The sequence below is a fragment of the Morchella sextelata genome (genome assembly GCF_020137385.1).
Source record: "Morchella sextelata strain SCLS chromosome Unknown scls_26, whole genome shotgun sequence".
NCBI lineage: Eukaryota > Fungi > Ascomycota > Pezizomycetes > Pezizales > Morchellaceae > Morchella > Morchella sextelata.
This window is the reverse complement of record NW_025408641.1, coordinates 947,151-973,085: the sequence shown is the minus strand read 5'-3', so window position 1 is coordinate 973,085 and position 25,935 is coordinate 947,151. Positions and strand designations below refer to the sequence as shown.

The window sequence follows — 25,935 nt, the reverse complement described above, 5'->3', positions numbered from 1 at the left end:
TATGAACACCGAGTCATAAACCATGATCTCACCAAAATAGGAGGTGACCTTTTATATTTGGTTTTGAGCGATCATATATCCGCTGATTTTGTGTTGAAGTTGAAAGGTAATGAATGGTGTCGCTCGTAAAGTATTTGAGGCGCCTATTAAACTTACTGCAACATGATGCACGTTGAACTCAAATAGAGTCTTGAAATCCTTTAAACTGTTGCCGCTGTTTTATCTTCGATCTGCCAAGGATCATGGTAAGGAGGACCAAGTCAGATCTTGGTTTTGGGTGAGAGTTAGTATGTATGTGCATAATACTCAGCTATATATACATGTATACATGTATGATCATGAGTCTATGACGATTTGAAACAGAACATTGACCACATATAGGCCTAGAAACGAGGGCATTCTTTCCATCCTAGAAGTCTGTCCTCTGGATAAGTACATATAGTCCGCGCAATAAGAACCATGCTGGCCTCAGTATATGTATACGTATACGCTTGCGCAGTTCTTGAGCATCAATCAATCTGTCACCAAAGCACGTCACATTTATCAAAGGATGCACAAGAAATAGTGGTCTGAACATAATTCGTTACTCCAAAGATTTTATCTTTACAATAAAACCCCCTTGCCCAACTAACTAACGACAGGATATTTACAACTCCGGTGCTCATTTACAGGGTAAACCAGAAAAAACGAAAGAATCCATCACGGATCAGCCAAAACAACAAAACAAAACATAGTCCTCTTTTTTTTAAACGGCAGAATCAGAGTGCTCGGTAACCGGCTTCTCGGTGAATTCGCCACCGGACTTTCCAAGATGCACGGGGCGAGTCTCCTTTGAAACGTGAGTCCTCCACGCTGGGGTCTTGTCCTCAAACATCTCTTCAATCTCCTCCAAACTCTTTCCGGCAGTCTCTGGGAACAAGAAGAAGACGTGGATGGTCATTGCTGCGCAGAATACACCAAAGACGATGTAAACCTTCCACTTGATGTTCTCGAATGCTGGAGGCACAAAGTAACCCAACGCAAAGTTGAAAATCCAGTTGGCGGAGGTACAGATGGCGACGGCACGACCACGAAGACGGAGAGGGAACAACTCCGGAGGGTATGCCCATGAGACAGGGCCCCAGGTAACGGCGTATGAGGCCACGAACAGGTATGAGCAGGCAATGACAGCCTTTGAGGCGTGACCACCGACTTCCCAAGAGGCTGCAGCAACACCGTCAATTCCACCGGGGGGTGCGGCGTGACCGTAAGAGGCGAGGAGACCAGCGTTGGCAAACAGCCAGGTCATCATGAGAGTAGAGCCAAAGAGAAGGGTGGGACGACGTCCGAAGCGATCCATGTAGACCAAGGCCGGGAAGGTCATGGCGACGTTGATAACATACTGGATAGACGAGGAGACGAGGAGGGTGTTACCGGTGAGACCAGCCATGGCGAAGACGTAAGTCTAAATGAGTCCATCGTTAGTACATTGGGTGATATATAGGTGTTTGTGTGAAAGAAGCTTACAATGTAGTACATCATGACGTTCATGCCAGTAAGTTGGGACCAGATCTGGGTGAAAAGACCGATGTGAGTCCTCATAATCATCTTTGGCTTGAACAATTCCAAGAAGGTCGCATCCGCATTGCTCCTTTCAAATTCAACCAAGGCCCTGATGTCCTGAATCTCCTGGACAACATATGGGTTGGTGTGATCACCATGTCCGTGCATCATGGCGATCACATTCTCGCTTTCCTCCCACCTATCCTGCCTGGCTAACCATCTGGGCGATTCTGGCAAGAAGAACAGACCGAAGAACAAGATGACGGCGGGGACCATCTGAAGACCCCATGGAATACGGAAGGATGCTGTTCCCTTGAGGTAGGAGCAGCCGAATGAGATGTAAAACATGATCATGATACCCCAAGTGATGGCCCACTGCTGGCATCCGACAAGACGGCCACGGATATCGGCGCGTGCAATCTCGGTGATGTACACAGGGACCTGGGCTGAACAGATACCAACGGAGAAACCGTTGATAAAACGGCCGGCAACAAGCATTCCAATGTTCTGAGAAGCGCAAATGATGATTGATCCGATACACCTACATACCGATATGTTTGTTAGCTCGTGTTTGCAAATATCGAAGCTTACTGAAGAAAAATACTGACCAGATGATGGCACCGATCTGGATAGTGTATTTACGACCTAGCTTATCTGAAAGCCAACCAGAGCAAAGTGCACCAATGAACGAACCACCGGGCATGGCAGCTGTGATACCACCCTGAGTGTCTGAAGGGATATTCGGGCCGAAGTATTGATTGTATGCATCGGTACCGATACTGGAAGGAAAATGAACATATCAGTGCATGAACTTTACTCAAAGCAGAACGATTGTTCATAATATCGAAGAATAATACTCACATGGCGGACATCGACGAGATGTCAAAACCAAAAAGCGCACCACCTATACAGGCGATGGCCGTAATGAAGTAGATATTACTGATGACATACATCTTGGTAGAAGTATACAAGAACCTCTTCCAAGTTGATTATAAGACAAGAAAGCTGTACTAGCTATTGAGAATGGAAAGGATGAGGAGAAGGAGAAAAAAGCGCGGGGCCGAAGCCGACTTTATATAACCCAGGTACCGCATTTGCAGGTCAAATCCCCCGGGTAGGTTCCGTATTGAGCCCTCATTACCTTGAAGCAGGTCAACGTTGTGCTGCTTGATCTGCTGCTGACCTGACCTGTGTAGTACGCAACTCACGGACAGGGAAGAAAAAGAAAACTGCGATTTTAGGCAGGCAGGAAGGCAGGCAAGTAATACTCACGCACTCATTAAGTCGTCGGTCATATATGTCATTGCAACCAGTTAGACCCCTACATGGAAAAATTCCGAGGGCCTGACGGAGCGCGCGAGTATTACCCAGGGCTGCCGTGCCCCAAACCATTGCAAGCATACAGTAGCAATTAATTGACTCGTGATTCTAACAAGTACATATCACATCAATCCTGCAAACAGCCGAGTCACTGATCATATTGCTATAGCGCTAGCTAGAGTAGCTGGCCATTTGGCACAGAAGTACCGACGCTTTCAAAGCAATTACAATAATGCGTACTTGTTGCGGTAAAGAGCAAATTTCACGCCAATATACCCCACGTGAGTATTTCCCCCACACCCCGGTTTTCACTGGGGTAAATTGAGTTGTAGGTATAGCAAGTTTACCCAGATATCGGCTGCTCTAGAGTACAGTAATTAATTATTTGCGGAGGAACAGGCGGTTGCCTACCTGGGAATCTGGAATCTAACGTTAACCAGATACATGATGCAAGGTAGTTGTTGCTTGACGTACAGGGAGGGCCAGCCAGAGCCAGGACCGACGCGACCCAATGCCGTCGTTTCAGAAGCGAAAGGAGGCTCTGGGGTTGTTTCTGTGGCCTTGGCAACTTGCCGGTTTTTCCGAAGTCCGTTGCTGACGTCACATTCCGACCCCGATGCGGCTCGCCTCTGCTGGAATTGGCAAAAACAGACGTCAATCCCTTTTTGCACCCAGCAACCTTTCCCTCGATGTTGACAGCCAGTTAACTGACGCCCTCCTCTTCCCCACGCACAAAAGTGGAGTAGTGAGCTTCGAGTGGCGCTATTTTCGATTACTGTTTGGTTCCGGGGAAAGAGAGTGAGATTCCTGGAAAAACCGAAAACGATAATTCTGTTAATCGAATCTGTGGGGAGGCTGGGGAAATGGAAGAAAAAAGTGGAGTCGACACTGCAAGGTTAATTCATAGCAAATAACCGCTAAACTCAACAACACCTGAACTCTCGCAAACAGATGCCAAAACACAACCCCCCACAAACAACCTTTTGGTCAGGGCGCGGTTAATTCAGAAATAGTCACGATACGGTTCCGGTGACCTGGATGAATATTCATGGGAGATTTAGATTTAGAATCACTATGTATGTGGTGGCAAAGATACTGGAAAGGTCACGAGTACTATCAACTACTCCTTGCAATTGAGTAGTTACTCACTGCATACCACAACTGAAAACACCCCATTCGTCTGTAGACTAAACCCGGATTATAGATTGTCACCTACATGATTCTAAAATGAAAAAAGAGAAGGGAAAAAACAGATAAAGAAAAAGGACGATGCCTCGGCAGGTATCGTATCGTATCGGTTCATGCTAGCCAAAGCTACACCTAGTGAGCGATATTCAGGCACGTTCCAGTAGATATGACAGATTGGTGTTTATCTATCAATCGAACGATTTATGGGGAACCAGTTCGCAGAAACCTCGGGGAAATTGAGATAAAACAAGCTGTTTCTCCAGGCATCCGGGAGGCTACAGGGAGCTCTGTTAGCGCACGAACTCGGGTTCCATGCCTAGCTCCAACTACATGGATGCTAGCAATTGCAACTATTTCTCGAGCTCGAGGTCTCCTATGTTTCAGGGAATTATATTACACTCTGTCCATCTTGATTCTTAATTCTTCAGCTGGAATTTCCCAGAACCCAATATCACCAAGAAGGAATGTACAGTTTGAGGTCACGATCGAACTTCTTGGTTTTCTTGGTGCAACGTCGTCAAGCAGCAGCCACAACTATCTTGGCTCGCCTTATTTTTCTTGCCAATGCCCGGAACAACCTCTTGCCATGCAATGGCTTCCGAAACATTTACCAAGGGTGAATTTATCCATCTGCATTCATCCTTCCGGATTCCGAAAAGCCACGATCATGCACCTATCCCGTATGTATGTAACCTCCCTACCTAGGTACAAACCTCCATTTAGGCGCCAGAGAGGCCTACGATTTGATGGCTACTCTTTACACAGAGAAATTTTTCTCCCCCATTTCGGGATCTTGATGATCCGTGCGTGCGGCTACACAAGGAAGGGGAAAAGAAAGGGAATCGGCGGTGGATGTTGTGTTACGTATTGGCAGCATGTGTGGCAGCTATGATCAACTCCACCGCCATTTTCACTCTCGTGGACTACCCACAGGGAAGATACATGCTGCTGTCAACCATGTGGAATGGAAGAAACACCGATTCTACGTGCCGTAGTCTAGCTAGCTAGCTAGTCAAGTAGCTGGCCAGGTGGTACTGGAATCTTTTTTATATACGCGTCAACGTCAAAACGCGTGCATACGATATTTCAGTCCCCGTTTGTATACGCACATCTCCACATCAGTCCAACTGTGGAGTACCATAGACCTAGAAAATAGGTACGGTCTTTACGCCGACCCTGGAGATGCGGTGTTTTGGAAAGGAATTCTAGTGGTATCAAATCCTTTGAAATCATGATCATCTCCACAATTTACCACGCAACACCTTAACTAGTTTTTATTTGTCTCTCGGGCTCGACCCCGCCTGTACCCGAATGGTACATACAGTCCATGTATCTCGCTAACCCTCAATTTACTCCACTCGAAGAAAAAAATCGACTGAGGTTTTTTGCGTTTTTTTGTGGGGAAAATTCGAATCTATCCAGCCAGCTAGCTGGCTAGGGTTATGGTTGGATTGGGATCTTTGCTGGGTGAATAATAATCAGAAATAGCTATGCTCTACATACACTCTATTTACGCTCGGTAACTATATGCTGGTATACTAATGGGTTGGAATCGAGGGATTGCTTGCAGAATCGGAGAAGCTCAGGGAATGAATAATGCAAGATATTTTGAGTTTAGATATCTTCTCGGTCTGTCTGTATCTATTGGAATCGCGGCCCGGGGGGAACAGAAAACCTCTTTGCAAATTTACTCTGGAAGGGTTTAATTGCGATTTATCATCAAACAGGCAGTCCTTGTCTTTCTCCATGGCAGCACTCGAATTTCGAACATCAATACGTTTAGGGAGAAGATAATCATTATTATATATGACTCGACTCTTGGAAATAACACAAACCATCACTACTATTAAAACAAACATAAAGGCTGCTCACACAATTATATATGTATATCGCCGTGGGTAGTACAACCCCCCCCCCCCCTCAACTTCACCCACACACACAACACACGTCTCGAGCTCAAATAAATCATGAAACAGCATGCAATACACCCTGCCCACCATCCCTCCTCCTACTACCACTACTACTGATAACAGTTACGTCCCACCCCCTCCTCCGCAGCCCCTCCAGCGCCCTCCTGCGTACGGCCCCCATATTCTCAACGCTCGGAAACTTCCGCGCACGCTTGACCCGCTCCTCTTCTTCTTCCTCATCATCCTCGCATTGGTCTAAAAGCCTCATGAGGGCCTCTAGCGCCTTCTCGCGCGTCGACCGCTTGTGGCCCACTAGGCCCTTGGGCTTCCGCCTCAATATCGGTGGCGCGGGCTGCTGCTGCTGCTGGCTGGATGGCAGCTAGAGAGAGGTTTAGAGATATATCAGCCACGACAGGTTTGGGGGGTATGCTGCTGCATAGACATGCAGCTTATGGTGTGTGGGTGGGTGGAGGAGGGGGGGGAGGGAGGACTAGGGGGGGCATACGAACATGAGGAACACTCTGTACAGTCATGAATCCCGATATCTCCGAGACCTGAGGCTCGGCATCATCTTTCTCCCTCTCGAGCTCTTTGTACAGCTCCTCATAGCTAGGGAGCACCCCTCCCCCTCCGCCGCTGCCTTCCCGTGCTTTTTCGCCCCGTTCTACTACTGCTCGTGCATCTTGCCCGCAGTGGTGGTGCGAGTCGATGATGGAGGATAGCAGGGCCTCGAGCTCAAAGAGAGTGCTTGTTTTGCGCCGCGGAGCGGGGAGGTAAGGTGCCGGTGTTTTCTCGACGACGGCGGCGGTGGTGACGGGGCCCGAGTTCTGCGCTTCTGGGGGTGCTGTTGCTGCTTTGCGGGAGAGGGAGCGAGGGAGGCGGTTCTTGAGGGTTTTGAACATTGGAGGGAATGCAATTGATATTTGTGCAGTTATGATAGTTATAATATCGAGAGGAATATAGTATTATTAACACTATGTAATTACCAGTAGTAACTAGTAGTATAATATAATAGCGAAACTCATATCATTACAGAATTTACGGACTACATATAATGTCCTGGTTGCTGTTTATTTGTTTATTGTTTTTGTTTGGTTGTTTTTACTTTTACATTCCAGGTCATGTAGCTGAGGGCTTTGGGGATTCGGAATGTGGATTCTTGGTTCGTGACCATGAATACAGACGTTGAAACCCGCCCATCACGAACGTACCTCATGGAGTTCTAAAGCCACGATACGATCTGCATACAATTACCATTGTATCGCAAAGCCAATCACATCCCAAAGAATCCCATGCAGCACCTACAAAAGCCACGATACGCAATCCCAAATGAAGCCACAACCACAACCCCCACGCACGCACCCCTTGAGCAGCCCCCATCACTGTAGCTATTCCGGCCGGCCTCCAGGTCACAACTCACGATCTCCACCACACACGTATGTACACGCGCGCGCCGACAACGGAGCGGCCGGAGCTCGAGGAGCACACGTTATTGCGCATCGTGGGGGCTGACTAGCGGTCGGTCGGTGGGTTAGCGAGTATATATGATGTCGCTAAGGAGCCGTGATTTCTACCGGGGGTTATATGTTAGGGTGTATATATATATTGGATCGGCCGAACGTACGGGGGTTACGGTGGCTTCGTCATAGGGTGTCACTCGGGTGTGATGGGGGTCATTGGGGGTTTATTGTTTAGCTCATGGAAGAGGGATGGTGGTATATATTACATAATATTGTGTCGCTGTAGCTAGCTGTTAAGTTTTAGGGCGCGTTTGGCAACGGCCTAAACGGAGTTAAAAAGTCCAAAAGCTCCGTTAAAACTGAAAATCCCGTTATGAGAAAAGTTGATGCCACTTTTAAGTGCAGTTTTGATGATTTTAATGGAGTTTTGAAAAAGTGGGTCTGACTTGCTTTTCCATGTTGCAACGCACATCCTCACCAAAATACATGCGCTAAACCCACCAAACGGTATCCATGTTTGGCAAACCAAACTCCATTTAAGGATTTCTCTGTTTGCCGGTTGCTAACGGGATTGTTGCTTAACGCAGTTTCTAAACTTTACTTCCTCCAAACGGGCCCTTAGATCTAAAACTCTAATGAATCGACTAGTCAAATGTGTCAATCTCAAGCCGAACTCAGTGGAAGCTGTTGTCCTGGCCTTGTGTGATGATTACTGTAGGTGTCGATTCTAACGACCGATATATACATGTATGCTCGATCATGATCATGAGGCTAGCTACCGCAAAAACTGGCCTCAGTGGCCGGTCACACAGGGCGTCGAAGCTGCCTTTGTAGGCCAGTATGGAGGTTAGGGTCGTATTCGAGACAAATAACCAAAGAGAGGAATTCTAATGTCTTGTGCGACCAGCCTGTGAGGCCAGTTTTTGCGGTAGCTTATAAAGCGCATGCTGTCAGTATAGCAATTACACTAGAAGCAGAGCTCCTGTGAACACGCGCGTACCATTGATCACGAGGGCACGCACCTCCGGCCGTCGTTACGTGACGGATCGTACTTAAGGACTTACTAGCCGTGGGACGGCTCGAAGGCATCGATCGGTAGGAATATAATTGAAGGAACGGATTGAAGGATATATGAATACATGTACCAGACAGACAGCTCCCCCGCAACTCAGCAGTGACCATGAGATGAGGTAGGGTTAGGAACTACATGTATCGCGAGCCTACAATATTAGCTGTGTCCCGTGATTCCGCAAATGCACTACCAGCACTACAAGCAGGCGCTAGAAGTACCGGGGGTTAACCATAAATACCGAGAATCTGATAAGATAAACACACCTATTTCACAGCAAGATTCTCTTATCAGATTCTTCGTATTTACCCTCAACGCCCGGTACATGTAGCTAGCTGGCTAGCTAGTTAGGGTTATGTAATACTGACGACGCCCCTAAAAGGGCCCGCGCGCGGTTTAGTCTAGACCGACTCTAACTCTTTCTGTGATTATGTCAGTAGGGTTCTAGAAGTTGGATGCCTAGTGTCAACGATCCCCGCATCACCTTTTTTCAGCCGCATGTGTGATTAAGTAAACCTGCTGCTGCGAGGTCGATTAGAGAGTCCTGAGATATCCTAGGTGGCTCTGAGATTGGCTTGTACTAGATTACTAACCGGCTAGCTAGGTGGTATGGTTTGGGCCTCTGTACCAGTATGAACGTTGTGCTGATCGTGCTTGGTGGTTAGATAGAAGTTGAGCAGAAGTTGATATGTAACTATACTGATCACCGAGATGGTTATCGAGTCAATATACCATATCAAGCCTTCATAAATATACCAGAAATATATATCCGGCCTCTTCGGCCAACCCCAGGTAGCTACAGACAGGTCAACATGGGTTGAAAGACAATAATCATGAAATATCACTCGACATACCAATCACTCGGTATTTTTCAAGAATTGTTTCTGATGTCTCGAGACTCACATAAGATGCTAGAATAAGTTATAGTAGCTGATTTGAGACGTCTGATAAGTGGGCTGGTGGATGTTGTTATCGGTTGTGGCTCGTCGGTATATTGCATGGCTTGGGGATGAGAATGATATTTACATGATGGATTAACGAGTCAGCATATTTGTGGAAGACCTGGATATGCTGGAAACGGGTTGAATACTTAGCAATAATCTCGGGTACTGAGATGGAGGGGGATAGCGTAAGATTTAGTTGTTGTAGTAATTTTCTCTTCGAATTGCAGCTTGCGTAAGAGGATCCTGCAAGGACGAGTATGGTTGATAATTGTATTCAAGGAGAGGTCCTCAGTAGCTCTCTATTTGAGTGATTTCTTAGTGCGTTGTGTCTATAATACAGCACACTTGTCTTTTGACGTGGGGCTCAAACCGTGTCCTCACAGCTAGACTTCTACGTCAACGCATGCGGTTATATATTGAAAAGTGTTAGTGATATGGCAGTACGTGGCCTAATATCATCCTTGGCCATTGAATTAGAAAGAGTTGTCCAAAACGACCAGGGATACGTTTATTTTTTAAAAAAAAACAATGAGGTGTGAGTGGCAGTCTTTCTCCGCAATGTTAGATACCAAAGGCGTTAATTCAGAACTAATCACAAACGCATTGCAGAATGCCTGTACCATTGATCATGATTCATATTCCTAGATATGCTATCGGCATTTAGATCAACTATACTCTTTTAAATTTTTGTATCCGCCGGAGTGAATTCGGCCTAGGCCCCATTCTTACAATTCGGCTCTACATATCTACTGCTCCCATCGTTCTAGATTATAAGCCTTTTTTTTTCTCGGGCTTCTCCTCAACCCCACCAAGCTCCGGCTTTTCTCCCTGATGCTCCAACTCCTCCCTTTCAGAGTTCTCAAACTCTTCAGGTTTCCAATCATCACGCTCACCCCCGAGCTCTGCCTCGAGATCTTCATCATCTTCAAGATCGAATTCCTCATCTTCGGGATCGAACTCTTCCAGTTCATCGTCATCGCCCAACACGTAATCATCATCGTTTTCTGCCCCTTCCTCCAGACCCATATACTCGGACATCATCTTATCTTTCTCCACCTCACTCATTGTATCCCACTCGGGTCCAAACATACCCACCCCAGAGTCTTCCAACTCTTGCAATGCTGAAATTCTCTCTTCTTTGCTCATCGTATCCCACTTGGGACCAAACAGCTGTCGGCCAATATCGAGCTCCTCCCACGCTAGATTTAGCTCTTCCATCGCCTTATCCCTCTCCTCCTCAGTCATCGTGTCGTACTTAGGCCCAATCGTCTCCCGTCTAAATTTCTCATAATCATTCTCGTCAAATAAAACCTCATCTTCCTCCTCCTCCATCTCCAATTTACGACTCGTAGGTATCTCGTCCCACTCTTTCCACTTTTTCTCAATATCGACTTCATCACTCTCTTCCAACGGAAGGTCACTCGGCCATAACCTCACATCATCGCCCGGGTCCGTCACCCACTCCCTCAGCCCCGGCGATCTTTGCCTGTTCTGCCTCACCGTGGCATTAATATGCGCAGCCGGGATCCCGGCCTGTATTCCCTCCTCCAGCAGCTCCGCCCACTCGTAGACCGCTTTCTCAATCTGCTCGTATTCCTGCGATATGGTCCTGGCCGTGATCATATCCATGCGCCGGCACCACTTGGAAGCGCTGGGAGTTTCGCCTTTATTCCAGTCTGCAGTGAAGTCTTTTACGCCCTTTTCTCGGCCCCACTTTCGGGGTGCGGCGGCGGCGTTTTGGGGGCCCTTGTTATCCTTCCTAGAGGGTGGTTTGGCAGGTTTAGAGCCTTTGGAGCTGCCTTTCTTCTTGGCTAGTGGTGGGGTGGTGGTGAAGTTCCTTATGTGGAGCGTCTGGCCGAGTATAATTAGCTGTCGCACTGGTTTGGGCGAAACGATTGTCTGGTATTGTGTTTTGCGGAGAGCGAGGGTCGATCTCAGAGGGAGAATTAAGCTTCCTCTAGACCTAGATATGGCTTTGAGGACTATGGAATTCATTTCTTCGTATGCGTCGAATGGGATTGGAGCTGCGCAACGAAAAGCTTCAGCGGGAATGTGATGTCAAGAAATATGACACCACTAGTAGAGTTCTTAATAGCGGGATTCGCCCTTTTGTAAGTAGAAACAAGTACGGATTGGAAAATTGGGAGTTAGTTGTATCAATTGACTGGTTGTACTGATCTCATCTGAGGATGAAGATTCTAGATGTCGTGAACATAAAATATCTGACTAAGAAGGATCAGCTAACCTAATCTGGATGATTAACTCATTCTCTAACATTTGGTAGCATACGTAGATCACGGACCGCGTCACCCACATGCACTCGGATGCGAACAAACAACTAGCTACGTTCGCAAACATAAACCTTAGGAGTTGACTTCGTACCAAGTACCTTCTCGACCCCCCGCCAAATACCAACCAATCAACATCTACTACGGAGAGGAGTATTACAGTGGAAAGAGAGCGTGTACGTACTGAAGTAACAGTGCGTGTATTTAAAAGATTCTCTAATTAAACGAACGGTCTCACGTTATCACCCGCTGGTTTAAGAAACCAAACTAGTACGTAGTGACTTTCAAAAAATTGCTTATATGATGTTTGACTGACCCCTTCCTTGTTGTTTCGAATCATATACTATCACTCGTTATCCGAATCACCCCGTGTCACATCCGGCAATCAATCCTATAAGATTCCCAGCAATCGCATACCTCATCACCTTGAAGGTCATCTCCTCAGATGCCCATGATCTACCTGAAGCATCAAGTCTGGGGAAAGACCAAGATATACCATCGTGGTACATTGGGGGGACATGATACATTAAGTAATGGTCCCCCAAAAAAGAAAAATCCGTGTCTTAAGATTCTACCTGGGAGTCCACAACGCTCGGGCCATGAGACGGTATATGCTTCAAAAATTGCCTCCCACCTAGCTCGCTACTTTACATACATACTCTACCCCAGGGTTCCAAATTGTCGGGAAAGGGCCACATTCATTTTCTGGTGGCGGAGGCACTTAGCCTCAAGCAATGAGCATGTTGCCTGAGTGAGTGAGTGATACACAGTGATCTCGCTTGTGCCCCGAGCACCAATATTCCTCGCTACCAATGGAAACCTGGTATGGTTAGAGGCCGCTTAGCCGGCCTCTCAACTAGCAAGGAAGGGAAAAAGTGATTCGTCAAGATTTCTGGTTTCTTCTATAAGCCAAAAAAGCCACCAACTTGTGCTGACGAGACAATAAATTTGTGAGCTACCAATCTTACTCATGAGGGTCAGTCATTGCCATTAATATATTCGTGTACATACTGATATGATGATGCAGAACAAAGAGTTTTAGACTTCTGAATATATACATATATAATCAGTTAGAGTCGAGTACGTGGCATGAGATATCTATCGTCTGCGTCAGACATGTACATGTGCGAAGGTGTAAGAATGATGGGATTACAAGATATGAGATTTTAGCGTATATGGACGACATGCTGTAGATATAACACAGCCTAATACCAAAGCATCTTCAGGGTCAGGTTTTGTGAGGCTGAATTACCGGATGGAAAGATCCTGATGCAGATATCCACTGCAGCAGAAGCTAGATTGACCGTCTTGCATAAAAAAATGCCATGATTTTCCTTGCATGGGTCATATGGTTCGTCCCTGACAAAGAAAGAATATTAATTGGGGCCAGAACGAGGCTCAGACACTATCTTGGTCCGCGATTGCCGCCATAAACGTGGTGTTTTGGAACATCAATTTCCTGTTTTGACACCGACCCCAAATATCTCAGAACCCGTATGTATCTTCTGTACCGGCCACCGCCCTCAAGTTTCTAAAAATGGAAGGTATACAGGGTGCCACTCGTATGTTTTGACGGATAGTGAAGAAAATCGGACCCGAACCCCGGATCAAGCTCTAGAGCTGAAGTGTTCGATTCATGCCGTGAATCACAAGGCTAGTGTAACTACAGCTACACAGGATTGTGATACTCTACATACACAATCTGCGGAGGAAATCCTCACGGTCGCAGAACTTTTGGCGAGGCCCGCGACGGTACATACATATGCGAAAGATCCTCGAAGGGATTGACGTTGGAATAAGGCCCGGGCTGATCCAGCGCCGATTATGCGTTTGGCTGGAAGTGTTTGAGCACAGACAGAGAGATAGAGAGACAAGGCTCGCGTGCCGCGGTATCCAGGCGATCAAGCTATTAAGAGAAGCGTATTCAAGCATGTACTCCTCGAGCAGTGTGTGTGTATGTGTGTCTATACAATATGTATTGCAATCTAGCGGCGAGATTCTATTCGCACAATATCCTTGCCAGACTCGAGAGGAATATCACTGCAAAGAAATGATCACCATGAAGCGTTGATTGTAGACATCAAATGTCAGAAGAACTACCTACATATTTGATATACATCAATCACAGTGTTACGATCCAAGTCATGAACCGATTAGTGGAAATCGAAGATCCCTGGGCTATTTCACCGGCTGGCGTCCGTCCCCAGATAAAGCTCCGATGTTAATTAATCCCAGACGCGCGATGCTTCATCTCTCGCAGCCTGTAAAAGTCTTTGGAGGAAGTGTTTGAGGAAAAATCTCGTCTCCAAACTTGGACAAGCCAGCAAATTGGTTAACATTCGATCAGTACAAGGGATATCCTGCAGTAGTGGTGTGTATACTTTTTGCTTTCTTCTTCCTGCAGATGATAGACACCTACACTTTCAGAATCTACGGCCTGTAACTCGTGCTCACCCTCACCTCACACCTTTGGCGTTTTATTCATGGGTCAAGTATGTACCAACGTGCTCTTAGTAGGCGGTTGTACAACATGCTGTCATGTCCAAAAGAACACATCCATCGATCTAGGTAATCAATTAGTATCGGACCCAGCGCTTTCATGCAAGGGATTGCATGTATCCAGCACCAAATCAGGTCTCTCCATGATAACCTCATACCATTTGGTCATATGTCACCACCACCACTGTCCGTACCCACAAGTGGCGAGGGTCTCGAAAAGAAAACTGGAACTCCATCCCGTGGGGATTAACATGTAACCAGAAAAAGCAACACCAAAAAATCAGGAACGCAACTTGCATGGATTGCGGTATTTACAATAGAACCCGCCGTGAACAGTTGATTTTTTTTTCACCTTGGCGTCTAATTGGAATCCAGACGTGCCTTTGTTACGTTCCGCTAGCTAACTAGCTGGGCCTGTTCACGATATCTCACTCGAAAAGTGGCTTAGCGTGGGGTGGGAAGGAAAAATAAAGGATCGTCAATAAGCATGAATCTCTTTTTTTCCCCACGGGGTAAGTTGTCTCTGATGCGGTTGGTACCTAGACACCGCACTACCCGCATGAGGCATATAGAGTAGAGGTCTCACCTTCCCGTAGTTCAAGTCAGGCTGAGCGGCCCAGTCAGTCAGTCAATCAGTCAGTCCTGGGCCAATTTTGAAGAGCTTGAGATTCAGAACAGGATTCACCTCAGCACAAATAAGCGACTTAAAATGCAGAGTCCAGACTTGCCACGATACCCGTTCCGATACGACCGGCCGGCAGTCCTCTCGAGTTACCAGGTTATCGGTACATACAGGAGAAACGGTCCGGCCAGCCACTCACGTCCCGTCAATTAAGAGACCCCATGCTTCCCCACAGTCTAGTTCTTCTTGCTTATGTATCTAGCCAGCCCTGCTCCGTTTGCTTGCCTGCTTGCGCGGCTAGTTGATCTCGAATTCAATCGAAAATCTTTAAAATCTTTACGGGCTCTTGTACGTTTGAATTGCGCCCCCTCCCCCCTCCCCCCCACATATTGACAGCATGTTCAACGTCTTCTTCCACTTACTGATGTCCAACGGCCAGATTTTCAACCATGGTACGTACTATCAGTTCGATCAACTAAGTTTACTCTAGACATTCGGTCCGTTTGACTGAATCCATCAAGCCAACGCTTTAGAACCAGGCCGGACGGGATTGGATCTGTGCGTTTAATTATGGAAAGAGAAATGTTTTCCGCAAAAAAATTTAAGTAATTGGCCAAACGCAATTTGTTTACATATCTGATGCGTTTATATATCTGGGGACCTCTACGGCTGATGCATCATATCCGGGTTATCATAGAGCTTGGTAAGAATGTGCAGATATATAAGGCGTGCCATATGAACGAACGGGGCTGATAGGCTTGATCATTGGCTGGTTGGCTCAGTGGATATGGAAAGAAATGTCTCATCGGCTCCTATTCACAATATCGAATTAACTATAGTTTTTGGTAATCCTACGTATGACCGAGCCCGAGACTAGCTTGAGAGATGTGGTTTATATAAACCTTTCATATCTCGACTTTAATTTATACAATTCCACGTAGTAAGAGTCATTACAATCATCCCCCGAGATGCCAGGGGTAACCAAAACCTAAAGTTGCCAGAGAAAGCAAAAAAAAACTACATATAGTCTGCTTCACAACCCATCACTCGCCCAACAACCAATCCCATCTATGTACCCCCTCGCAGGAAAAACAAACCCGTCGATCCCGTCTTCCAAAAACCCATGTCAATCTAGCCAACACAACTCTTGCCCGCCAGTTTTTTTCATATTTTTTTTTTCGCACCACCCCAGAAAGTAGCTGATGATCCATCGCGACATGCTTCGCAGCCAATGAACAAGACACCCGGCCTGCGGGAGACCTCAAAAAAGCAACGGCCTACAGGGTCCCGTAGATCGTCACCTAGGCAGGAAAAAACGAAGGAAGAGGAATCCAACCGGGGAGACACTGGCGATGCAAGTTTTTACTAAAGACCACAAGCTCACTTTCTCTACTCTAGCTGGTCCAGTACTCGCCGCAGGTAACAAGTACCCGAAAATGCAAGCCCTAATCTGCAATTACCATTGGAGTAGAAGTCAAAAATACACCAAAACCTTGCAGCTATATTTTCGGGTACTTCAGGCCTGTTGCGAGTACGTATTTTACATAGCCCGCTCACTGGCTATCGTCGGGTTGGCTCTAATAAATAGAACCGGCACTGGATTGGGAAGGTTATACATAACTTACCATGAAGGGAGGAAGATATGGTGGTAGGTCAGGTCTACAAATTCAATAGGTACTTGGACGATTCAAATGTTACTCTACCTTAGTCCATCCCTGCCCAGGTCGAGTGGATTTTGGGCGTAAGCGCGGTACAGAAATGTGCCGCCATTTGGATTATGGACAGTAGGGGGTTATGATTCCCCCCCTTCTGTCTGCCCAGCTGTCCATCAGCGAAAAGTGACAAAGTAGCCCCCCTTCCGACTAAGAAATTTACGTGAGTCGGAGGTACCGGTGCCACTGACCATGAGGCTCTGCCCACCGGACCACGTTGGAAGTCCCTGGTGGTCCCCTAGAGCAACGACACAACCACAACGGGGTTAGTGCCTACACAAGGATCCCTTGGCAACGCACGGAACAGCGTCGAAGGAACAACGAGAACACACATACGAGAACACACAAAGATCCATTCTAAATGGCTCAAGCAGATCCTGCCATCATTGCAAGAGCGTTTACCAATCTTGGAGCTCGGATTCCTCTAATCTCCAACCATCCGACGGTTCAAAAGCTAGACCAAGCCCAAAATTTCCAGGAAGAAGTCCGAGGACAGTTCCGTCGACACGATGAGCAGTTCACTCAGTTACAAAGGACTTTGGACGGAGTGGAACGGGGTTTGGAAGAAATGAGACGGGAGTTCCGCCTCAGTCTTAATCAAATATCCAGAGAGTTTGTACCATCTCACACACATATTACTATTGGTATTGGTGGACTTATCAGAAATACAGTCAAACATTGCTTCCATTACGTCTATACAACACATCTTGTGGAAACAAAGCACATCTCCGCTACCCAGTTGGAGTGCAAGCTCAGGCGATCACCCGGGACAACTTACTAACATTCACAGGTAATCTTATCCCACATCTATGCGAGCGTAATCCAAGACTAACAGCCTTAGTGCTCGAATGCCAGCAGCTTGCAGTTGCACTTGGGCTTCCAGCCCTACTTCCGAATGTTACAGTTATGGATCGTCGTCAACAAATTGCGTCGTATCTCGGTGTCTCTATTTGAGGTATGCCTTTTCAGCTGAGTTGAAGTATTCGGAGTGCACCCAAGATTAACATTTTCGATAGGACAGGCCGTTCGGAGGAAGATTTTTTTTTCTTTTCTATGGGTTTTCAGTTGAGTTATCTCTTCGGGGCGGATAGGTGGCTTTGGTTGTCGGCGTTTGCTATCCCGAATACCGTCTTTTCTGGTGTTGTCGCTTTTCTTATAGAGGTTCATTGCATACATTAGGCGAATAACATTATCTTATTGCTTGGGCAGTTCAGAAGCACTCGAAAAAAAAAGGGCTGAACGGAGGAGTCCCGAAAGAGTTCTTTGCGTTTGCACCCAAATTGTTATTTTATTACGGGGGCCCCGCTTGCGGGGGGCTAAGCCCGGTATGAGGTGAAAAGATTATTTTATTTTGTGAGCGAAAGTGAATATTAAGTTGACAGGCGCGAGATGAGTTCGAGTGTGATTTGCGCGAGATGGTCGAGTCCGGCCGGTCCAATGACCGACTGACTTAAGTACCATGCACTCACTCTAGTTACCTTGCCAAGGTGGTGGTAGTGTGGGGTAGGTATGTGGGGTATGTGCCCGAGTGACTTTTTGTGCTTTAGTTTCTAGGACTTGACAACCTGACCTGGCTACATGTGCCTACACACTTCCTCTACCCACTACTCTACCCTACCTTACTCTTTCCCAGGTACAGGTAGATCACTCTCATCTGATACTTACCCCGTATATCTGTACCCATATAAAACCCCGGTCCTAGCTAGACTAGACAGCGAGAGACATCAATGCTCGTTACCTATTGGAAGTCCGTAACCAAGCTGGCTGCTGGCCTGGCTCCATCGGCGTTACCATCGGATCGGTTGTTTCTACCTATATATACACAAGGCGCAGCCCCCCGCACTCTCCTCCCCGGTATCGCTATGTAGAACTCTCCAGGTTAGGGTAGGAGAGGGGTGCGGCGGTAGGTATGGAATCCATATCGATATGCTTTTTTATGTATCTTTCGATGTAGTAATTGAGATGGCGCGCGGTCGGCCTCAGATGCGGGTCAGATGGGAATCCGATTCCGATCCTCAGATAAGATTTGCTGAAGTTGGTTTGGCGATGGTCGATCTGTTTCAGTTGGGGTTGCTTGGGAGATAGAGGTGGTGGTGGAGGTGGTGGTTACGAGACAACGCTGGTAGGGTTTGTTTCTGGATGGTGGTGCCTTGGAGGGAGGGTAACTCTGACTGCAGATATATGTTGATCATATTATAATGATCTTCAACTCTAACTCAGCGGAGCAGAAGACTGAGTGAGCTGGTGAGCTGTGCTGTGTCGAGTTCGTTGGGTTCACAACCAGAAGTCAGATGGACAGGTAGGTAGAGAAAAACAGCATGCCTCCCAGCCAGTGGCTACCGGATGCTTCTCCCTTTCCAATGACGAAGAGGTTGGACCCTTAATCTTACGGTATTACTCCACGGCTAATATAAATTCACCTGTGCCTACATCATCATGCGGCCGCGGCGCCTAGAGTACAAATTCATAGCTAGCTCTATTCTACTAGTTCCCTTTCGTTTATCGTCACGTCGCCAACGAACATTCCACCAAACCCGAATACCTAGCTACAGACTCTAGAGCCAAAGTAACTAATTAACTCTTTCGCCGCCGGCAGAGTGCATGTTCTGTTCCTCTGCGTTGTCCTCAGTTTCCGATATCTTGGTTGCGTGGATCGTGGTCAGATGTGGAATGACGTACATTCTCGGGAAATTAGATAAGAGGAAGAAGAATCAGAAAGTGAAGATTATGAGTGAGTGAGTGAGGGTCTGTAGCTAGTAGAATGTGTAGTTAAGAAAGGGAGAGTTAAGGGTCATGATGGATGGATGGCATGCTGCCTGCAAGCTAGTCATGTGCGAACGTTACACGATATTGTGATTGTGGGGTTTCAGAAGGGAAAACGTGAATAGCACGCTCATGTATTATGATGGAATCGTTCACGGGCAGAGTCGCTCAGGGTTCGCTCTGCATAATCAGCCCATTTTAATCCTTCCCTTTCAGTTAGTTGGAGCAGGCCGTGCGTAATTGATATGTTTTCGCCCGCATCTGATTTGATTTTTCATCTGATCTGATGCACTGGGGGGAAAGGAGTAGCTGGAGCTTGGAGGAGCAGGGGAAAAAAAGTGAGTGTTTCTCCGACCACCAGCCAGCTCTAGCCTCTAGGTGCTCTAACATCACCACCCCTTTCGTTTTATTTCTTTTGCTTTTCTTTTTTTCTCTTATGCTTCAACTTCACGAGATCCTTCCTCGATTTCAATTGGTCCGGTCACAGGCAGTTACAACTTGGTGACAGCACAGCAGCAGGATACCTAGAGTACCGGAAGTACCTACATGTATCTACATCCACTTCACTCACTCACATCTCCCTCCCTCTACTTTCTCTGAGAGATATGTAGGCACAATGACATTGCATCAAAATTCATGAATTGTTTATTTGATTTTTTTTTCTCCCCATCCACTTCGAACAAATCTACCTCAATCACCATGTATCGTCATTTCTCCCGCTGCACAAACTTAATTCCCCGTAATATTTTTAATATTGTCTGCGGGGTTTTGTTATCTCACGATGCTTCCTCCTCTGGTGTTGTAGCAATCGAATTGGCACGGTGACCGCGCATGCATCGGAAAAGAGCTGTCCGTATGCTGTGTCCACCTTGTCCAGCCAGGTCCAGTCACTCGCTGCTAGCATGACACACGACCCATAAGGGCGGCGCAACTCTCTAGGTAGGGACACCTCCCTCAGAACTAACCCGCTAAATCACGAGCCAGGCCCTTTTGCTTTTTCCCAATCACCACTAAGCGAAGGAGATCCTTTTTTTTTTCTCTGCTTCCATCTGTGCTACAACGGCGGCAGCAGAGAAGGAAGGAGGAGGAGGAAAGAGTAAGTGGTCCCTTGATCATCCATCCACCTTACCTACCTCCATCATAATCATCACCGTCATCGTCATAGAATCAATCCACTGCATGGTCTGGATGCGTGTTGGATGTGTTCCTACAGCTCTGCTGGTGATGGTTGGCGGTCACAGAATATGAAAACGATAATAAGTTAACTATTACCTCCTCATCCACCTCCGTGAGCCATCGATCTTTCTCCTCCCTTCACGATGTGTTATATTCTGCTGTGCCTGTGAGGATTAACGGAGAAAAAAATAAATTAATTTTCTAACGAAAAAAAAAGCTAAACTCCCGAATTCAATGAATTGCATCAGTAGGCAGCTCCCCCAGACAAAAGAGAGATCCGCACCCGCGACGATCCATCCAGCTACTTACCGACCCTACATAACGCTATCCCTCACATCCCTCCATCCCAATGGCCTACCATCACAAAAGAAATCATATTCCAAAGGGGGAACATCTCCAAGAAGTATTTCTATATATGCGGCTCAACACACATTTTTTTTTCTTTAAAAAAAATAACCTTCCCATAGTAAAAAAGGAGGGGCAGGTGAGGGGCAATGGAGGGGCTCAGGGTCCGATAGTAAACAGGGCCGAGCCCTATCCTATCGACTATCGATAAAGAGTGTTACGTGGATACAGTCTAGGGTGCCGCGCTAGCTACCGCCAGAAGAAGTATATATGGATTAATACGATAAGCGGAAATGCCAGAATTAAGTAAACAAGGAAATACCCAGACGCAGTACCATGAACGTACCGTAGCTAAGTAAACAGGAACTCAGTGAAGCCAAGTGAAGGAGCCGAAATCCAAGGGTACAAAAATTTATAAACTAGGAACGACGGCATCGTGCTGTACGCGCTGTGCACAGTGCACAGGCATTGTTCTCGTTCGATATCGACGTCATTGAGTTACAGACCGAACAGACACAGAACACGAACACAGACAGAAACAGGACAACCGGCCTTGTCGGACTTTTTTTTTATGAAATCAAATCAAATCGTTGGGCCGAATTACACACGCTAAAGCACACACACATCTATCCTCGCATCGAAAGGTTTGCAATAGGCATGGTTGGCGAAGAGAGAAGACGCAGGGCGGCTCCCGCGGCGGCGGTGGTAGAGCATGTGGTGCGGTTCATCCTTCCTTCCATTTTCCTAAATATGTTTTTATTTCCGGTAAAATACCTAGATACGTGTTGGAAAAGGAAGAATGTGGTTATATTGTCTTTGACTTTGGGGAAAAGTCGAAAAAATCGCCCCTGCAAATAACAATTAGATTGGGCTGGAAACAAAAATCGCGCAAGAAGGCGATTATTCAGGTCAAGATTTGCTTAAACTCCGTTGCAGAAGATCAGAAAGAGGAGGAAGCTCAAGAAGCTCAAGAAGCTCAAGAATCGGTTGGTATGTATCTACCTTTGTTCCTCACCGTATCTTGGGGGGGCCAATGCAAGATGTGATGTGAGCTTCTAGCCTTTCCGTACCTCAAGGTTTAGCTACATACATGCCGCCGTCTCTTCATGCATCTGATTTGGCAGAAGAAGGAAGATCTTGCTGCTTTTCCAGTGCCAACCACCGGCGAGCGAGATGGGTAAATGAAGGCTCGGCAAGAAAACCGTTTTTCTCAGGGTACAGTTCTGCCACACTGGGTTTCCTTCCGTCGTTCTTTCTGTGCCAAAGCTGCCCGGGACGCCACCAGCTGACCTGAAGGTCCTTTTCAAACATCATTTTTTTTTGAAAGATAAAGGCAGCATAAACAAAATGCGACCAAACGCAGAAAGGTCTCTACCATGTGTATATTTGGAGTCTTGATTCCACGGTTCTGACGGGTTCGAAAAGTACATATACATACATGTACATATTTTACATATGCACAAGGAAAAGGTGATATATCAGTCTGGTTGTAATTCAGCCTGATGGTTTCCGAGATCTTCAGCTGTGTAATCATTGGCCGGGGTACTTAGAGGTACAGTTTTTTATGATCAACCGAGAAAGGAATTCGGCTTGCGCCTTTTGGGAATTACACCGGCAGCATACTTTTTTTGCCTCCTGGATGAAGATGGTGGTGGAGATTTAATTTTTTTCTGCCTTCTTTTTTGTTTCCATGGAGCTCATGGATAACAACTACCGACTTGACTTCTGCAAATTACGAGAAGGGAACGGGAACGGGACGAGCAAAAACTAATTGAAGGCGTGCGTCTTGCCCCCAAAGTAGCGCCAAGGCACAAGAAGGCTTGCTACTCTACTGGCTGGCATTGTTAGAAGCTTAGAGCTAGGTCCATATCACTGCATCGATGTGATAGTATCTCTCGCTCAGCCTTGTAATAATGGAAATTCCGCCAATGATTAGAATTTTGGTGGTTCTGGGTCATTTTGCCGTGTCATTTCGCTTGGTGGGTCTCCACGGTCCTCGTTCTGATATGTTTCTCGAATTGTCAATAATGATCTACAGACAACGTGGTAGGGTAGCACGCGCGCAAAGCTACTCTAGAGTACTCCTTACCTGCCTACCTGATGCAAGACATACCTGTTTCTCGTCTGGAAACGTGGATTATGGTCTTACTCTGGAGGTATTACCTACGTCTAGAGTACTTATACGGAGTTGTCTGATATCTCGTATATATTTACATTCCAGCATACCGAAAGGAGTATTCATACTCGTCTATTCATAGCGTTTCCGGACACGACCAATATTGCATGACATACAAAAAGGTGGATTTGGCGCTTTTTTATATGGTATGCAATAGCAGTCGTGTCCGGAAACGTCATGAATTTACGAGTACATACATACATGACTGGTTGAGTACGGAAGGGTACAGCAAACTCGATCATTACCACCCAGATATAGAAATCTGTGTATCCATCTATCCTTTAGGCATAACGCGAGGTATCCGTGCGTCCCAATTCATCCTGCTTACCTGTACCTGGACATGCAACGCTGCAACGCTGCATCTTATCAAACTATCGCCACTTTACCAAACAACCCGCTACTAGGTGCGGGCGCGCCAGGCTAGATACCTACTCTAAGTACCCTTTCAAACACCCGGCGTTTCGACGTTGCCGCCGTATTGGCCCGCCGGGAAGATCCAGAGGTTCATCCGGCACAATCTTGAAAGCTTGAGCGGCTCCTCCCGAGCGAGAGACCGGAAGTAGTAGGCAATGGGCGGGATAGAAACAGATATGTGCTCAAGTCTCTTTGCTACAATTTTGCCCGTGAATGGTATATACAGCTATACACAACTACATACGTACTTAACCTGGTGGTTGTTGTATATTTGCCTCAGGTCAGCGGCATGGCCCATGACCAGCGGTTGTTTAATATCATTTCTCCCGGAAGGTCAAGATGTAAACGTTTGGTTTATTATTATTATTATTATCATTCCTACCAATTATTTTTATTTTCCCCTTCGACAACGGCGGATGCATAAGGAAAATCTATATGTGTACATGTATGTACTGTACATCTGTACATCTTCTCGGATAAAACCCCAATCACAATCATGCGAGCAGCACTCCCAGCTTCACTACCCTGGAATCTGGATGGATGGAGGCTCCTGTTCCTGCTCGCCCGCCGCCGCCTGGTAGTTATTTTATTTTTCTCACGACACATATAATTCCTTTTTGCCCGGCAAAACCACAAGCGAATATCCACCGCCAAGGGCAAGTCGGCGGAAACAATGCCCTTTAGGGATCTCAGGGGCGGTGGTGGTGGTGGTGGTATTGGTGGGTGTTAATTGTTTACCTACTATGTTCAGATGGACCATGGGGGAGTTCAATCAAAATCAAGGAACACAGAAAAGAAAAGAAAGCAGCGGGCATCCTGGATTAAGCGAGTGAAGCCGAGAGAGCAGAAGTAGATACTGAACAGATAGGGAGCGGTACCGGAATTTGTGTAAAAGACCGCCTGAAATAAATAACACCTATATCATACCGGCCGCGCCGGTAGGTACTGTGGAGCTTCGGTCTACCTGCCTGCCAATGAGAGGTTTGGGGGTCCGCTTCAGTAGCCGGCGGTATCATTCAAAAAAAAAAAGTCACGATGCTTGCCAATCATAATTACTACTCTGCCCGCGAGCTCATAAGTCACGTTTTTTTAATTGAGAAAAAAAAAGAGATAAAAGCCTTCGTTATGGGATATGTTAGGGGCGCTACTCTACATCCGCGCAACCATGCATATCAAGACAGTGCTTCGACACTCCTGCCAGCCTAAATTACAATAAAGCTGGACCACCACCGAAGTTGTCGAGAGTCTGACCACAGACAAGACAGGCGTAAGTCAAGGTGTCATGTAAGTAGAATAGAGTAGGAAGCGCAACGCGCGCCACAGGAAGGTAGGTGAACAGAAGAAGAATTAATAACATGGGATAAGAAAAAGCAAAGAAGAGAACAGAGCTTTGATTCTTTCCTGGACCGAGCAAGAGCAAGGAAGTCTGACTAATGCGACGAGACGAGACGAAGCTCACGTTCAAACTTCAAACCATGCCCACCGCGGGATCCCGAGCATCAATTCGTGCGCGAGACATCCCATTTGCTACCGGGAGACTAGGGGAGCGCGGGAGTCGAGTTCGTGGGGGAAGAGGGAAGAAGGATGAACGGACGCCCCCCGGGGGGGGGGGGGGGGAATGAGAGAAGGGACATGAATAATAGGTAATATTGGGATTTAAGACCGTGGGGCTGATGATCAATGTTTCGTGTGGTTGCGCAAGGATTTCTGGCAGGCTTCCTGCTTAGTACGACTTGACTCTGATGACGGACTCAACGGTTCAGCACTGGCTGTAGGTACAGTGCGTATGGCAACTCACTTAACTTCAGATATCGTGAACTTTCCCGCAGAATCCTTCCTCTCGGTATGTACTTACATACGTGCGTACATCATATCTGGCGGTATGCTATGCTAAGGCACTATATCATGAAGGCATGCATAGCTTCCTCGTATATCTCTACAGTAGCTAGAGTATTGGGGGGCGAAGCACCTGGTCCGGCAATAAGGAATTGGGGGTTTATTGATAGAAATGAAATATCTACCATAGGATGGATACCACGATATCACAATAGCAACAACAGTAATGCCAATATCATGAAGAGATGGATGTAACTAGGTTAGGTGTTTTCAGAGCCGGTGGTTGTTCAGTTAGGAAATAAATATTTCATGTAGCTGGCCAACCTTATGCCTTCGACCTCTGCTTCAACCCTAGGCGCGCGAGGCACGACTGTTGTAACACAATCCTCCAATGATCATGTGCCCCCGTGCTTCGTGAATTAAAGTGCAGGAATAGTAAGCGTCTGTATCATCGATGACGGAATTTCAGAAGTCGAGCCATTGCGGGTAGTGGGCACGGTAGAGTAAGGGTACTGTATGTATGTTGTTGTACTCGGGGCAGGCAAGAAGAACCTGAAAATGACTTTTTATGGTAACGACCTCTGATTCGCGGCTGGCGAAAAGCTACACCAAATTGAGCCCCTGCTTGCAGCTTGCATTTTCAGGTTCTTATTGCCTGCCCCGAGTATGTA

General features: G+C 46.7%; 5 protein-coding genes across 5 annotated transcripts; 1 reads left to right on the top strand and 4 right to left on the bottom strand.

The window, feature by feature from the left end:
* Window positions 1-745: 745 nt before the first annotated feature.
* Window positions 746-2,495, bottom strand: H6S33_008524 (uncharacterized protein; the record flags this gene model as incomplete). The annotated part of the gene is made up of 4 exons (XM_044839881.1): window positions 746-1,444; window positions 1,507-2,083; window positions 2,151-2,321; window positions 2,404-2,495. The coding sequence occupies 4 exons, from the start codon at window positions 2,493-2,495 to the stop codon at window positions 746-748; spliced, it is 1,539 nt and encodes a 512-aa protein (XP_044688069.1).
* Window positions 2,496-6,015: 3,520 nt separating this feature from the next.
* Window positions 6,016-6,862, bottom strand: H6S33_008523 (uncharacterized protein; the record flags this gene model as incomplete). The annotated part of the gene is made up of 2 exons (XM_044839880.1): window positions 6,016-6,339; window positions 6,470-6,862. The coding sequence occupies 2 exons, from the start codon at window positions 6,860-6,862 to the stop codon at window positions 6,016-6,018; spliced, it is 717 nt and encodes a 238-aa protein (XP_044688068.1).
* A 2,227-nt stretch (window positions 6,863-9,089) lies between these two features.
* Window positions 9,090-9,538, bottom strand: H6S33_008522 (uncharacterized protein; the record flags this gene model as incomplete). The annotated part of the gene is made up of 4 exons (XM_044839879.1): window positions 9,090-9,133; window positions 9,190-9,285; window positions 9,344-9,400; window positions 9,529-9,538. 4 exons carry the CDS (start codon window positions 9,536-9,538, stop codon window positions 9,090-9,092), a joined length of 207 nt encoding a protein of 68 aa, XP_044688067.1.
* Window positions 9,539-10,201: 663 nt separating this feature from the next.
* H6S33_008521 (uncharacterized protein) lies at window positions 10,202-11,428 on the bottom strand (the record flags this gene model as incomplete). The annotated part of the gene is made up of 1 exon (XM_044839878.1): window positions 10,202-11,428. The coding sequence occupies one exon, from the start codon at window positions 11,426-11,428 to the stop codon at window positions 10,202-10,204; it is 1,227 nt and encodes a 408-aa protein (XP_044688066.1).
* Window positions 11,429-16,915: 5,487 nt separating this feature from the next.
* H6S33_008520 (uncharacterized protein) lies at window positions 16,916-19,028 on the top strand (the record flags this gene model as incomplete). Its single annotated transcript, XM_044839877.1, has 11 exons — window positions 16,916-17,170; window positions 17,226-17,344; window positions 17,396-17,509; window positions 17,571-17,663; window positions 17,734-17,821; window positions 18,433-18,461; window positions 18,538-18,543; window positions 18,619-18,676; window positions 18,732-18,790; window positions 18,839-18,853; window positions 19,025-19,028. The coding sequence occupies 11 exons, from the start codon at window positions 16,916-16,918 to the stop codon at window positions 19,026-19,028; spliced, it is 840 nt and encodes a 279-aa protein (XP_044688065.1).
* Between the last annotated feature and the right edge of the window lie 6,907 nt (window positions 19,029-25,935).